At 47.7% G+C, this 16,188-nt stretch overlaps 1 protein-coding gene across 3 annotated transcripts in view; it reads left to right on the plus strand.

Annotated features, from left to right (window-relative positions):
* LOC130578357 (protein phosphatase 1 regulatory subunit 12B-like) overlaps positions 1-16,188 on the plus strand; it is a 79,311-nt gene that overhangs the window by 52,241 nt on the left and 10,882 nt on the right. The window contains exons 9-14 of one of the 3 annotated variants that reach the window (XM_057374379.1): positions 34-143; positions 3,228-3,425; positions 4,177-4,259; positions 6,362-6,487; positions 11,992-12,177; positions 12,713-12,898. In XM_057374379.1, the coding sequence (XP_057230362.1) occupies positions 34-143; positions 3,228-3,425; positions 4,177-4,259; positions 6,362-6,487; positions 11,992-12,177; positions 12,713-12,898 (889 nt within the window). The remainder of the gene's footprint in view (positions 1-33; positions 144-3,227; positions 3,426-4,176; positions 4,260-6,361; positions 6,488-11,991; positions 12,178-12,712; positions 12,899-16,188) is intronic. The other 2 variants (XM_057374380.1, XM_057374381.1) reach the window with 2 other exon arrangements.

The raw sequence follows: 16,188 nt of genomic DNA on the forward strand, positions 1-16,188 counted from the left end.
ACATTTGGTTTCTCTTCTTGTTTAAAATTGTAGAGAGAAAGGAAGAGCCCTTTGCCAACCACTCCAGCCGTGAATCCAGGCCCAGCATCACTGAGCAAATGCCAGCACCTGAGCCCAACTCCTTCACTGCATCTGCSAGAAGAGTAAGTGAATTTGGAATCAGTGGGAACTCCTGCAGTGCTCAGAAGCAGAAGGTGTTACTGGGAGATGGATGCTCTGAAGCTAATTTTCAGAGGAGTTTAAAATTTGAATTTAGAAAAACCTGCTAGTATGAAATTCTGATAAAGATGTGTGTTAATAGCAGTGTAGGGTTGCCCCCAAGGAGAGTGTTGGTAGAATATGGTTCYTCTTGAATCTCTGACCCTCCAAAGCAAATTGTGGTGAAGAAACCCAGCCTACAGCACATGCCTTGTGTGCTGTCAGTTCTGTTCTGGTGTCATGTGTTCCCAGCAGATTTGTCACCAGAGCTSATTCCTGCTCACGTACCTGCGGCAAGTTCAGCACCATCATCACCACAGTGTCTCTAACTTGCCAAAGCCAGCTGAGTCAGTGGTGTGATGTTACAGCCCAGCAAGCTGAGGTAGTTTGCATGTGGCTGGCAGCTGGGCTGTAAAAGCTTTGAAAGGTGAAGTGATCACTGAAATCTTCTGTGAATCCCCCAGCTCTCAGATCACTCAGCTAGATGGCACCAGGGGACTCTGCTCTGCTCTGCTCAGGACTCGGGACTGGGCTGCTGCTTCCTTTTCGCACCAGAGTGGATAAAACAGCACAGGCAACAGGCCCAGAGCTGAAGCACTCAGTGCATGTCAGAGGAAGTGATTCTTGCTTAGTCACAATTTTTTGTTTTTCTCATGCAACGGAGTGTAATTTGTAAGATCAAATGAAACTGAGCTTCTCTGGGCATTGTTCAGCTCAGGCTGGCTCAGCAGGGAAACTGCTASAGGTAGAAGGATACTGGGAAGTGTGAGCACTTCAGTTAACCTTTTTCCAGCTGCAGGGATATGGTCTCCCTGCTTTGAGCTGTTTAACTCAGAATAAGGGTGTTGGGGTGTAGAAGCTGACCTGTGACCTGAGCAGGTTGATTGATTTGACCTTGGTCACTTAAGATCAGTTTCTTTACCTTCTCTCACCTGTTTGATTTTTCTGTAATTCTTTATGACAGACTRGGCTTTAGACTGTGTTGCCCTCTGTTAGGGGAGTTATAAGTATGTGCTGTTCCTGTGTTGTTCAGAATTTACAGATGGCAGCTTTTGCTGTGGTTTTGTGCTTTCTCTAAGGAAAGCATCAAAACGACATGAAAATGCTAGAGCTGTGTAGCTCAGCAGACTGAAGTGCTGGAAGTGGTGGAGTACAGATTAACTCTTTGCATCCGCATTGAAACGACATGAGCTGAAAACATTGCTCAAATACTGCAGGGATAATTTTAGCTTGGCAGTCTTCAGACAGCGAGTCTGTGGGCAGAGCTCCCCAGTAGCTCCATTTACTCTGAATAGTGTCAGATGGTTTGTGTCTTGTAGAATATGGTATAATAGTGCTTAGATCAGCTTTGATCACAAGCCTTGCATGCCCAGTGTCCTGCCCCTGACTGTGACCATCAGAATACACCAGAGAACACATAATCTTGCAGGAATTCCCTCCCACCTTCCAGCAACTGGTGTTTCAGGGACTTGCTGAACCTGGTGTATGTTTTGTCTTCAGTATCCCCTGTTGGACTCGGCCTCTATGAATTTATGCAGTCACTTTTTGATTGGCATCCTCTAATGACCAGTGACAAAGAGTCCTTCAGCTTATTAAAAACCCTACAAAGGTCCCTGTCCCATTACCCTACCACATGCTGCGTTTATTTGCTGCCCCTCCTTCCTTTATGGGAAGGACCAAGGAATAATTGGCCCCGTTCACTCTTGTGTGTGCCACTGAGGGTTTGGTCATATCTCAGCCTGGAGACTCCAGATATACTGAATGTCTCCTCATGCAAAAGCTCTCTTGCTCTACTTGTCCTTGTTGCCTTTCTCGGAATCTGTTCCCTTGTCAACTGCTGCTGAGCCCTGGAGCTGAGCTGTGTGTGATACCAAARGTGTGATTGTACTCTGCAGTAACACAGAGCCACAGTGATGGTGTGTTTTGTATTCTGTGCTTTTCCAATAATTCCTAATAATTTGTTTACTTTATTTCCTGTACAACTTGGTGCTCAGCCCTGTCCAGGTATCTCTTGTGATGCTCAGGCTCCATTCTTGAATGGCAGCGGGCAGTCTTTTGTAAGACTTGATAACTGTAGCTGAAGTCGTACATTGAGGCAGTCAWACATTGAAGCAGTTGTGTATTTAAGGACTGATGTGTGCAGGTCGGAAGTGCCTCTTGTAACGAAAAGCACCAAGGCCTGTTTTGTGGTATGCACAGCTGTCTGCCCATGGAAGGTGCCTCTGTGAGGCTAAAGTCCAACATCCTTCTCGAAGCAGGATTAAGCTCACATGGTGTTGCTTTGATTTACCTGAGCTCAGCTGAAATTACATGCAGATGCTCCAATCCCTTGCTGCCTGTCCCAGTGCAACTTTGCTCCTTCCAGGAGTTAGATCTCCATGTCAGCTGGGATTTCCCATGTGGACACTTTTCTTTTCTCCTCCTTCCACTGTAGACTGTGGAGAAGTCTGGTCCCATGTCCTCTGTAAAGTCACCCCCAAGTGGCAGAGCAACTAAACCTACCTTTGCCTTCTCTTTTCCATGCTAAACAATGCAGATTTCCTCAGTCTCTCCCTTTACAGTGTTGTTTGCTACAGCTCCCTGATGATCTCAATGGCTGCTCCTGGACTCCACTGATGTGAGGGGTTTATTTGCAGCTAGTTCCGTAGGACCTGAGCACTTGTTTTTGGTTTTCTGCCTTTACTGAATAATTCCCCCTTCCCAAATGGGTGATAATAAAAGCTTCATTGTTCCTTATATTCTTTCCTGAARGCTGGAGGAGGGCATTGTGTAGGCCCACTGTGAGCTGCACAGTGACACAAGATTCTTCTCATCCTCTGTGTCTGGGGATGAGGCACTACAGCAGTTTGCATCYCTGTGAGTTCACCTTGAGCTCTGTCCTGTAATTAAAGTGAAGCAGGAAATAAAAGTCACTCTRTCTTACAAATGTAGCCCAGCAAAAACTGGAGCTTTTCAAAACACTTGCTGAACTTASAGTGTGCCTTGAAGTACTCTTACTYTTTCCAAATGTCCCTGTTTCTCCTCTGCAGTTCAGCTGGCTCAGCAAGTCAGACGAGCAGAAGGATGAATCACCTTCGTCGTGGCGGCTGGGGCTGAGGAAAACTGGCAGCCACAACATGTTGAGTGAAGTCGCTGCCACTCGTGAGGCACAGAGGGATAAAACTGCTTCTATCTATCGCTCCTCGTCCAGCCCTCGGATATCTGCAYTGTTGGACAACAAGGAAAAGGTTTGGCTTTCAGCAAGGATGTTTTAGTGCATCCCATTGTACCCCACAAATGTGAAACCCTTTCTGTTTGAGTTATTGCTGGGGTTTGTATCCATWACAAATGTGGGTCTCATTCATTCTTTCTCTTTCTTTTGAAAAATATTTCACTCCTATCAGTTGTTTCTCCAGAACTGGAGTTTGGTCCCCCTTTGGCCTCAGTCCTGCTCAGTTTGGAACAGGCTGCCCTTGAACAGGGGCTGCTAGTCTGACATTAGCAGAAATTGTCCTGTCCAGACAGGAGCACAAAGCTGCAGCTGAGATTCCCCTTTCCTGTTGCTTCTGTGGATTCCTCTCCTATCCCCCAGCTGCACTGTGAATCCCACTACACGAATASATATACCTGGACCTTTTCTGCCCATGGGTAGATGCCTCATCCCTGGAGGTGTTCAAGGCCACGTTGGGTGGAGCTCTGGTCTAGTGGACTAGATCACCTCTAAAGGTGCCTTCCAACCCAAACTRTTCTCTGATTCTGTKATTTACAAATCATTTTYCAAGTTAGAACATGCTTTTTTTCACTACCATGCTCTTCAGGAAATCCSTTTCAGAACTGATACTTCTATGCTGTGGTATGTGTTGCCCAAGAAAATGCCTTAAACCAGCTGACAGGAGAATGCTTTCTTGGCTGAAGAAATTTGAACATGAATTTAGTTGCCTCTGACCGTGCTGGAAGAGTAAGAGATGTGCAGCTGAAGTTCCTCTTTTCCTTCACCAGGACAGAGACAACAAGAGCTATCTTGCCACTATAGTCCCCAGAAGACTGAGCAGTACGAGTGATATAGAAGAAAAAGAAAACAGGTGAGACTGGCTGAAGTTAATGCTCAGCTTCCCTCCTGTCARTAGGACCTCTGGAATATAATTTTTCTGTAGTCATGCTTGGTGTATTTTTCAGCAGTCTCAAGTACACAGGAATTTGCAGCCTCAGAAGCCAGCTCTATGAAAGTTCTGATGCGTTGGTTTTYATGTAGGTGAGCAGGGCAGCAGACTGGTTCCTCCACCCCTGCACTCACACAGACACAGACTCCATCCAAGCAGATTTATGGATCCCTGTTCCTTTTATGTGCAAGTGCCTCATTTTGTAGCTGACACCTGCACTTGTCACTTGCTCAGCAGTCACCTTCAGTCCCTTTGTTCACACCTCTGTCACTTGAGATTCACTTGGTCCTGTGAACCTCCCCCATGTAGGGCCCGTTCCCTTGCAGGGCTGTTCTTAGAGTCAGTGTGTGTAGGTGCCCTGTACAGAAGCATGGTGTAAATGGGATATATATCCAGGATTTCCAGATATATTTGAGGAGCTTATCCCTACAAACAGCTTCTTCAAGGKCCTTCCAGTGCCTAAAAGGACTCCTAGGAGCTGTGGAGGGACTTTGGATAAGGACCTGAAGTGACAGGACAGGGGGGAATGGCTTCCTGCTGTCAGAGGGCAGGGTTAGATGGGATATTGGGAAGAAATTCTTTGTTGTGAGGGTGGAGAGGCCCTGGCACAGGGTGCCCAGAGAAGCTGTGGCTGCCCTTGGATCCTTGGAAGTGTCCAAGGCCAGGTTGGACGGGGCTTGGAGCACCCTGGGACAGTGGAAGGTGTCCCTGCTCGTTGCAAGGAGTGGGACAGGATGAGTTTTAAGGACCTTTCCAACTCTGGCCATTCTGTGATTCAGTTTGTGCAAGAAGGTGTAAATTTTGACCTTAGCCTCATTTCCWGCTACTTCCCCATGAGAGGAGAAAAGGCATGTGCAGAGTAGTGTCTGTGAACTGTAACTATTGGGCAGGAGCCATGGCAGATGACACCCTGAGAGAATTTGCAGCACAGCTTGAGATTCTTTGCTGATCTTTTGCTGGAACCTCCCTGCTGTGTTCTTGCTCACTCGCAGGCAGTCTCTGAGATCCAGAGTTTTGCAGTCAATTTGTGTCTGTTGATCAGCTCAAGCAGGTTTGGCAGAGGCTGCAATGAAGTGGCACATCCAGCTGGGTGCTGACAAGTGTCCYTTGCTGGGTGGAGTGGGGACTGACTGGGAGTTGTCCTTCAGGAACAGATGGTGCCCAGTCATGCTGTGTTGTACAGATTCTTCTCAGTATTCTTTCCTTTCAAAACATCTGAGTTTTCCTYTCCAGAGCCCACAGGTGTCTGAGAGAGCATCAGTGTGGGCTGACCGCTGGAAATGAAAAATCATTGCAGCCTGATRGGGGAATGGATTAGTGCTGTGTTACAAGTCCCAGGTCCTCTCCAGGAGCAGAAAAAAGCAGGACACAACTGCCAGAGTGTGCATTARTATTAGGGAAAGAACCTTGATTTCAGATAACCAGGATAAATATAACTGCTGGGAATTTCTTGATAACTTGTCAAGTAGCTTTAGATGTTGTAAATATTTTGTTTGTAGTTTTTTGCTTCATGATTTTGTGGCAGACCTGGTAGTGCTGGGTTAAYTGTTGGACTAGATGATCTTAGAGGACTTTTCCAAGCCTAGTAGTTCTATGAAAGAATTTGCTCTGCTGAATTGTTTTTATCCTTGCCTGGATACCTCGAAGAATAAAAGCTTCCCTGCAGTTCCAGTATCTGCCCATTGCTATGTTGTTTGATAGAAGGGAGACAGGAGGGAGAATATTAAATGACACTATTTAATGTTAAATTACCTTTATGGACASTCTAAATTTCCTTTGCAAGTTTTCTGACTAAAAAATATCTTGCTCTTCTTTATGCAAAACATTGCATAATCTGTGGTTCTAAAGTGAGCTGGCAAGAGCAGGAGCTGATGTTAAGGCCAGAGCAGGTGTTCCTCTGAGCTGTGTCACCTGAACAATAGAGCACGTAGGTGTAAGGGAAGGATTTGTTTTTTTGGAACTGTAAAGGAGCCAAAAACAGACTCCAGAGGTTTTTCTAAGCAAAGCTTTGCTCTGTCCTTTAGAGAATCTGCTGTGAACCTGGTGCGGAGCGGCTCCTACACCCGGCAGCCCTGGAGGGACGAGTCAAAGGGAAACGAAGCTCCCCACTCTGGGGCACCCACTACCTATGTCTCTACCTACTTGAAAAGGTATGTCCAGTTCTGTCTTATGTAGATTCCCAGGCAGTCAGAACCACTCTTAACGTGCCTCCCAGACCTTAGCCTCCTGCTTGCTGCTTCCTGCATCTTGTAACTGGCCTTGGGACCCTCTTCTGCTGAGAGCAGGAAAGAGAAGTTAAGATTTTCTGACATTTGTCATGCTAAATAGTGGTTTTAATGGCTATAGTTTTTATTAATTTGCAAAGTGCTGGGCTGAATTTGAATACTCTTATTTCCACAACTCAAGTGCAGTGTTTTCTCTGTTTAATGCTGGTGTCACAGTTAGAGAATAGAACCAAAATAGATGATAAAAACAGATTAATGTAATAAGAGTCTGAAAGCATTGTTCAAATTACTTTTAGTGAGTAAGGTGTAGCTTATCTCTAATTTTGGTTTATATTAGTCCATGTTTATGGCTTTATCAGAGTTATTATCAGTGGCAGTGATCTCATGCACGATACACAGCACTTACTAAGGAGTGAAGCTGATGCTTCCACCATTGTCTTGTGGCTGTAAGGAAACAGTTTGTGCACAGTGTGTGTGAAGTTGTAGAGGCTGATTGTTGGTAAAGGAGTGAGGCAGGGAGGCAGTTCCAGGCAGAGCTCCTGCAACTGCAATATGCTGGATCCCTCAGGAGGCAGAGCCTCGGTAYCCTTGAGGGACCAGCTAGCAGCTCTCTCTGAGCTGAAGGAATGCCCTGCTCTGGTGAGGCAAATAGTGCACTGCTGGGTTTTCATCTCAGCTCTGAGCAGAAGGATCAGCACTGCCAGCGCCTCGCCTTTATTTCAGCTGTTACTGGAGACCATCAAAACAGCCTGTAATAAACATGTCTCACTGCAAAAAAAAAGTGTTCGTGCTTAAGAAAAACAGCAGTAATAGTTCAAGGTTTTAGATTGAATTTCACCAAATTCTAAATCTTGAACTGTCCTGAAGATGGAACAATTGTTTGGGATACTTGGGAAGAGGCAGTTTGTTCACTGTTTATGCAGTAGAAGCAAGTGGTGCTCGAGGATGTGTGTGGCCAGGTGCTGAGCACATACAGATCCATTGCCACAAAAGGTGAAGCAGCCCCTTCAAGCAGAAGCCTTCTGCTCTGCTGATCCATTGCAGTGACTTCACAGCTATCCTGGGACGTGATGACAGCCCAGCCTCCATAGCTTGTCTCTCTCCAAAGCCACTGTGACAAGCTGCAGCTGATTACATTGGAAAACTTTTGCCCCTTGCAGCTGGCACACCTTTGCTGCTCCCTCCTCTGAGGGACAGCCCAGTCACCCCCAGGCAATCTTAGAAACATTGCTGGTTTATCCCAGCTAATCCTGCACCAGATTTAGTGTTGCACTCACACAGTTGCACTGTATTTCCTTSGTTAAACTGAACAGAGAGTGGGGAAGGTTTAGGCTGCAGTGGGATGTCACTAATACTGAGTTCTTAGTCACCAAAGCTGAATTCTGGCCTTTCATAAGAGAGTGGCTGGTTCACAAGTAGGTACAGAGAATAGCTTTGCCGGGTAGGAATTAATGTGCTTTTAAAGGAGAGATCAGTGCGTTTGCATTTCATATACAAATAGTAAAGCTGTGATCGATTAGACCTTTATCCCATATCATTTTCTGTAGGAGAGCACAGAGAAATTGAATACAATTGTATTGAAACTGATTTCTCCAGCCTTGTGCATCCTCCCCTAAGATGAGGAAGGAAACCAGATTCCCTGCTAGACATAAACTTTTTGTCATTTCCAAGTATTAGCAAAACTCTGAACACAACTCTAAAAGGCTTCTTCTTAGAGAGGAAGAATTCAAGAGAGGATGACATGCTTGGCTATCACTGAGGGAATGACTCTGTACGTGTGCAGCTTCCCTTGGCCTCAGCATTTGACTGATCTCCATAAAGGTCCCAGACTGCTTTGGGTTGGAAGGGACCTTAAATCCCATCTCAGCCCCTGCCATGGCAGGGACACCTTTCACTATGCCAGGGTGCTCCAAGCCCCATCCAACCTGGTCTTGGACACTTCCAGGGATTCAGGAGCAACCACAGCTTCCCTGGGTACCCTGTGCCAGGGTTTCCCCACCCTTACAGCCAAGAATTCCTTTCCAATATCCCATCTATCCCTAGTTAAGTTCTTTTAGTGCTTTATGTGATCGCCCAAGCATAGAATGAACAACAGCAGCAGATCATCTTAAGATGTAGAAAAAGGCTGTGTTTTGTGGGGTTTTTTTTTATTTTGTTTTTGTTTGGTTGGGGGGTTTTGTTTGTCTGGTTGGTTTTTTTGATAAAAGGGAGCAAAATAACTTGCAGCAATGTTACAAATGTTGTTCAGCTTTAGTTGAAGCAGATATTGAAGCTCTCTCTGTCATCATACTGGCACTTGTCCTGCTTCCTCTATGTGTACCACTGGCCCAGAAATCCACAGAACTCTTCTCTGACATCCTGGTGTCCATGCTAGTGCATATTGGCCTTCAAAAAGCCGGGTCACTTCACCTGTATATGGAAGGATATGGAGGAAAACTGGCATAGCAGGTTGGATTAGTTCAGCATCCTGTCTTCGACATCAGCCAGAAGTGCTGCCTCCCAGGAAGGGCTCACACACCAGAATGAAATCCTTCAGCCACGCAGTTTCTCCTTCATTTCTTTTATACAAATTCCACCTTGCTGATTCTGGTCACATAAAATCTATTGCAGTGAACCAGGACAACAGTCCCTGCAGCCCAGACTCTGTTTCTGACAGCAGGTGGTTTTGGAGGAGAAGTTGCAAAAGCCAGGATAACTTCAGAACAGTCTTCCACCTCCCACACTCTCCTTGCTTCCAGCAATCAGGAATTCAGGAGCCAGAGGTTATATTTTACCATTGTTCCTAATAGCCACTATTATGGCCAACTTCCATATGCAAATCTTAGTTTGATTTCTGTAATACCCTATGGCAGTGTGTTAAAAAAAACTAGTTATGTGCTTTGTGCCAACCGTTTTTATTAGCACATGTGGAAGCTTTTTAAGAGTGTGAAGGTTCTTAAGTTATAGCTTTTAATGCTTTTGCTGTTCTCAGATGTATTTCTTTTTATTGCTTTGAAATGTTGCTTTACATTTCATTGCTCATTCCCTGATGGTTCTGTTGTGGTGATAATGTTAGAAAATGAGGAGCAGTGTGTCAGGGCCTTTTTTTATTTCTAATGTTAAATTCTTCAGCATAAATTCATAATCCTCCCTTTCACAGACTCATAATGGACACAGCTGTTAATTAACAGGATTCCCTGGCCAACCTTTATATTGCAATTTTCTGCTGCTGTTCAGATCAAACATGAACAATGGAATAAATCCTTGGAGTTCTCCTCAGACTGTGCAGTGCCACCCGTGCAGGGAGACAGGCTGGGAGGTGGCTTCCTGCAGAGGTGGCAGTGCCTCGGCTCCCTCGGGAGCAGGAGCGTATTCTTGCTGCTCCAGCACCGCATTTCGCTGCCCATGTGCGCCAGAGCTGGCACAACGCCATTGCTGTGTCCTCTTCCTCCATTTCTCCCTCTCCTTCCCCCTCCTCCCCCACATCACTGCTCTCCCAGGCACCTGGAGCTGCTTCCATCATCCTCAGCCATCACCTTTCCCTTCTGGAAGACAATCCTTGTCAGGGCTTTCTTGATAACCCTCCTGCACCCTCCCTTCCTGACCAAGTTCCTTCTCTCTCTTGCAGCCACCCTCGTGCCCCAGCCTCTCTGCCTTGGGCTCTCCTAGGATGGTGCCACATCAACTCTGCTCCCCCAGGGCTGCCACCACCTTTTCCCCTCCTGATTCTCTCATTCCTTCCCCTGACACAGGCTCCACTGACATACTCTCCTCAGAACACTCATTTATGCAACTCCAGGGCTGCTTGCTCCACACACCCACCCGGCCAGGCTCCACTCCCTACTCCCTTCCTCCTCTCAGCCCATCTCCAGTGCTTGGCCTTTCCCTCTGGAGCAGAGAGCCAAGAAGGGAGGCACTTGCTTCCAACAGGACTTCCTGCTCCCCCATGCTTCAGGCAGGGGCCAGCATTCCAGAGGAGGCTTTGTTTAGGGTCTGGTGGAGGTTGCTACCTGTGACAATTACTTGCTTGTTCCTGTGTGACCTGGATATGGCAGGCAGCCATCAACTGAGGAGCCCAAATGGGAAGTTCCTCCCTGTGGAGGCCTGCCAGGGTGCCCCATGGAGGCTTTCCAGGATGCTGTGTTGTCCCCTTTGGCTCCCTAGGGACCAGCTGCTTGTGCTGGGCTGGCTGGAGGCCTTGGCATGTGAGACTGGCTTGTAAATTGGGTGTTTGGGTGAACAGGACTGGATCCTTCCTCTGGCCTCCTGTCCTTGGCCGTAGACCTGCCCCTTCCCAGTGATATTTCAGTCTCAGACTGTTCTCTGGATTCTTACCTGAAAGTTTCAGTCCGTTGTCCCTGGCTTTTCCTAAAACCTGCAGCTCTGTCCCAGCCTGCTGCTTTCCTCTAGGTCAGCTTTTATTCCTGTCCAACTGCTTTGATCCATGTGCCCTGCCATGAGAGGCAGTGGGATGCAGAAGGTGAGAGCCAGCCTTCCAGCCTCCCTAGCCTTTGATCCTTCAGACAGTCCAGTCTGACCAGTAGCAACCAGGCGTACGAGCTGCTGGGAAAGGAGTGGCAGGGCCCTAGGTCCCACAGGATTGCTCTGTGCAAGCAATGAGCAGCTTGTGTGCAGGGCTTGAGCAAGAAGGAGCTTCTGCCAGATTTCATCAAGGCTGTTTTCAGACACACGCAGCTTTTCCCACTAGAGTGGATTTTCTCTCCCATTAGGGTAGATTGTGTCTCCCACTTAGGCTGGATTTTCATTGAAAAAGCAAAAGGATACATCGCTGTATAAGAGCCCTTCTTCTTTCCTCCTCCTTCTTCTCCAAAATATGAACACAAACACAGCTTTTCAGTAAGATTAGTTTTCAGGGTTTGCTTTAAACTGGCAAAATATGTATTTCCCTTGCTCATTCTTTAATATTTTTGGGCAGCTGTGCTAGTTGTTTTCCAGAAACAGTTTGTGCCAAACATGCCTTAAAAAGAATTAAAGTCTGAGCTGATCATCTTTGCCAAAACTTTAAGCCACTGGAAACACGTTCTTAAAACTGGAAGTCCTGGACATCCTCAGGGGTGATGCAGCCAGATCCACTTACGTCACTCTCTCCTTTCCTGCTTTAAGCATCCTCATCCTTGCAACCACCTTTCCCCAGGGCACAGGGTGCTCCATGTGCCCTGCTTTCAATGCAGCAGGGCTTTTCCCTTCTCTGATCCTCCCCACCTCACCCTCAATCCATTATTCTCTCGCTGGAACTGAGCTGGGCTTAGCTAAGCGGGGCTCTGCTGGCGCCAGCCTGCGTGGGGACAGCTCCGCCGCTCTCTGATGTCCTTGCACACATTTTGCTGCCCTGTGGTGCCTGCTCCCTTCCCAGCTGCCAGCCCAGCTGTGGGATGTGCTGTTGAATATTGACTGTGCTCTGAAGGACATGATTTTGTGCTGTTTTACAGTGCTTCATTTGGTAGAAGTAGTGACCTGAGCAGTCCCTACATTTCAGCCAGTTGCAGTCCATCAATAGCTACCTCACCCACTGCCATTGGCTCATCTACCTCCCTGGGCACCCCGTGGCAACCTGTCTCTTGCTGTCCCACATCTCTCGGTGCGAACACTYCTGCATCAGCCCGCCACTACACCAGGTAACGGCTCCCAGCGGAGATAATGCTCCCAAAGTCAGCGCTTGGGTTGGAAGTTCTGAGCTCAGAGTGGATTAGGGATTGGAGATGTGCTTCCGCATGGGAAGCGCTGATAAACAATCCCAGAGTGATAAGCAATCCCAGGATGGTGGTGTTGRACAGTTCCGGTGGTGGGTGTGACTGGCAGGCAGGTGACAGCCTGCAATGTGTCCCTTGTGCCCTCTGTCCCTGTGACACAGCGCGTGCTCAGGCCGCTCTTGGGTGCTCGGTGTACGAGCTCTTGGAGTTCCTTCCTTCTGCTTTCCCATCAGGTACATTTTTCTAATAATTTTTGCTACAAACAGGGATGTGAAGACTATTAATTCCTCCTATTCATTCTTCTCCAAGTTTTGTGAAACTCATTTTATGGTGGCTGTTCTCTACAAACACATGAATGTAAAGTGAGGAGGATGAACTGTCCATGCTCCCTCCAGGAGGTTGGGCTCGGTCAGCACTGGAGTTCACTTGCTTTGCTTTCYATATGTCTTCTCTATTTCAGAGCCCCTTTCAGGCAACAAACTGATTCTGCTGTAGAGAAAAACGCAGAGGGCAGCTGTGCCAGCACCCCTCTAAGTGTAATCACAAACTGTGCTGTGCTCGGCGCGGCCAACAGCACCGCGAATGCCGGGGCTGCCTCCGCCCCGGGGAAGGACCTCTCGGCTGAGGAGGCCAGGGAGCGCAGAAGGTTAGTGAGCAGTGGGCTCTGGTGGCCCCATCTGTGGGCTGCTCTCACACGGTGGTGATGGTGGGGGTATAAGAACTGGTTTTTAGGTGCTCTGTGGAGTTCCCAGGCTGCTGGCCCTGCTCCCTCCCTGAGTCATCACTGGCTTGTCAGTTAAATTTAGTTTCGTAATTTTCTACTYGTCTCTTCAGCATCTGAGCCTTTTTCTTCACTATTAATCTCAGCTCCTAATCTCAGCCCCATCCCAGTGTGTGTACAGGGACAGGTAGCGGAGCAGCTCCTTGTAGTGGGTTCTGTGAAATRAATCCCATCCTAAAGAGACCATTGTGCTGAGATAAAGTCAGATAAAATCTGTCCCTCTGATTCCGCTCAGCCCTGTTTACTTATGCCCTGATGGCGACATCTGTGCTGCACAGGTCCCCCAGATTCCCTCTGCAGTTAGTGGGAGAAAACAAACATCCCTGGGGTATGTAGGTGTGTGACACAGGAGGAGATGGACTCCAGCAGCAGTGATTTGATTGACTGGAAAGGCCAGGAGTGGGTCTGCCATGTGCAACTGAGGCCATTCCAGGGGCAGTGTTGGGAATGACTCTGAGTCCAGCTGGTGGTATCTCTTTCTTATCACATGGTGTTATTTGAAGACTGGGAGAGTGCAAACCTGGGGAGCCAGAGCTCTTTTCAAAGGAACTTTACCCTATGCATTAGTTACAGAATGTGAAATGATCCATATATCCTTGCAAACAGAACTTTTCCAAAATATGTCTATTCTAATGGCATCAGCGAAARCAAATAGTTATAAATAAAAGGCAGCAATGAACTGAGTGTTTCCAACCATCAGCAARTTCATGCAGAATATACAGTACTTGGATTCTTCCAAACTGTCATAGTGATTTATTGAAATACAGCTCTTCCTCAGTGCAGATAGTGCTCTGACACATCTTAGATGGCCTCGGGCTGAGGGATGGCAAAAGCAATAATGGCAATTATCAGCCTACAGGGCTTAAGGTGATGGGGCTGAGATGCTGCTCAGCGTCACCTGCAGCCCATCCTTGCAAGGTGGGCTGTGCTGTTGGAAAATACTACAACTTGTAATGAAGTTTGGCTTTTCTTTTTTCCTGAGCTAGCACAGGTAGTGCTTGTAAGGTATTGGAAATGTTCTGGAGGAGCTACATTCATCAGCTGTGTGTTCACGGACAGTTTCAACTGGCCACTGCATGGTGTCTTTGGTGTGTCTTTGATGGGTTAACCCTGGAAATGCCTCTGTGTGCTCCTGTTGCTTTACTGGAGGTCATTTGGCTTGGAGTCATTTGCATTTGAATCAAGACAGCTGCCAAAAGATACTGCCTGTGCCTAGTGAGGTTGTGAAGGGGACAGAGTGATCATTACACTCTCAGTTTTCACTTCAAACCTTTCACAATGGTCTCTCCATTTTGGCAAGCCCAGAATTAAGTTGAAGAAGCAGATTTTTTCCTGCAGAAGCGGGCTGCACAAAGTCCCCCAGACTTCTGGCACTGTCTGCGGAGAACTGGACCAGCACAGTTAGTTGTAGATGCCAAAAAAAGCATCCATTAATATTACTGCATTGGCATTTACTGCCAAATGTTTCTATAAATAATACCGAAGATCTGTTTGTCTCCTGCRTTTTTATTAGAGAACCATCTCGTGTGAATTATGGTAATGTAAAGRGAAAAAACTAGAAAATTCCTCCCACCTTTAACTGATGCTTTGAAACTACTGAAAGAGGAAAAAAAGCCCAGAAATTATGCATTGTGTTAATGGGGGAGGAARCTGAACTGATGAATGTACATCCTCACAGTAGGATAAAGTGACTGGGAGCTGCTGACACACTGGAACTAGGAAATGTGGACCCAGGGAGACAGGCGAAGTCGCCTAAATGGGAAAAGCTTATTTGGGGAGGAGACCAATTCCAGTAAAATAAAATAAAAAGGCAAATGGCGAACAGTTGTCAAGGCAGTGCTGTATGGATTTCAGTTCCCAGTGGCAGCTGTTGCAGGAGTGTTTGGGCTGCTTTGGTGTTTCCAAAGCGCCAGCTTGCTCYTAGCAACAAAAACATAAACAGCCTGATCATCTAATTTTAGATCATAGGGATCTCTCCGAACTTGTGGCCTTAAAATTATCTGTGTGAAGCCAAAAGGTTAAAGCAGAAGAGGCTGCTAGGGGCAAGGGAGGAGCGACTGGCAGAGTGCTCTGGAGTGCTGGTTTGCAGCCTGTGGTGCTCAGCAAGTCTTACCCTGCCCCAGCACAGCGTTTGACCCATGGTGGTTCACCTGCTCCTTGTTTTCCAGCTGAATTGGCCAGGAAATGCTCCAGTAGTTGGCAAATAGTATAAATTGCRAAGGGGAGGGAAGAACAAGCAGCAGAGGGGCAGTGGAGCAGAGGTGGGTTTGAGGTGTCAGTGCCGCGTGGTGCCGGCCGGACCATGCCCGCTCCTTGCTGGGGCTGGCTGTGCCCGAGGTTCAGCCTGGCTGCTGCCACCCGTGTCCCCTGTGTCCTGCAGCACCTCCAGCCTATGGCACTGTGCTGTGCTGCTGTGGGCACCTGAAACTGGCCATCTCCCACAGCAGGGTCTCRTGCCAGCCAGTTTCTTTTGGGTTTTTACTGGGAATTCTGGAGCTGCTGATGAACAGTGCTGTCTGGCCACTTGGATGATCTCCAGCCAAAAGCAAATTGTCACCCATTGTAAATGTGTTTGTCCACTGAATTCAAACAGCCCTGGCTCTGCTGAGGGTGGATTTCAGCTGTGTGGATTTTGTGCCTGCAGTCCCTCGCACAGACCCTGCTCCTCCCGGGGCAGAACAGCTTCCTCATTGCTACTGGGTGCCCACAGYGGGTGGGGAATGGGGGTCCTGTTCGTTGGAGCCCAGTGTGAAATTGTTTGCTTTCATCCAGGGTGACAGCGGCCTCTAGTGCCACCAAGAGCTCCTTCCCCAAGTTCTCTCCACCCTTGTCTGTGCAGGTTCAGTGCAGGGCTCAGGTCATAGAGTCCTGCTCCGCCAGAGTCTTCCTGGTGTCACAGGCCCGGGCTGCTCAGAGCTCTGTCCCCTGGGCATGGAAAGGGCCTGCAGGGTATCCTGCCATAATGGAATACCACTTGTGCCGTGAGTTACCTGTGCTGGAAGGAAAGTCTGGGAGATCTGGCTGAAGCTTTTCATACTCTGTGGAAGTTTTAGTTCCCAGAACATGTGGGAAGGCARTGATGCAGCCCACAGCTGGCACATGGGGTGAGACAGGCTTTGCTTGACAACTTCTGAAAGGCAAGTCTGTGCTCTYGG

Source organism: Malurus melanocephalus, unplaced genomic scaffold, assembly GCF_030028575.1.
Source record: "Malurus melanocephalus ecotype Western Australia unplaced genomic scaffold, MMel_1.1 scaffold_224, whole genome shotgun sequence".
Taxonomy (NCBI): domain Eukaryota; kingdom Metazoa; phylum Chordata; class Aves; order Passeriformes; family Maluridae; genus Malurus; species Malurus melanocephalus.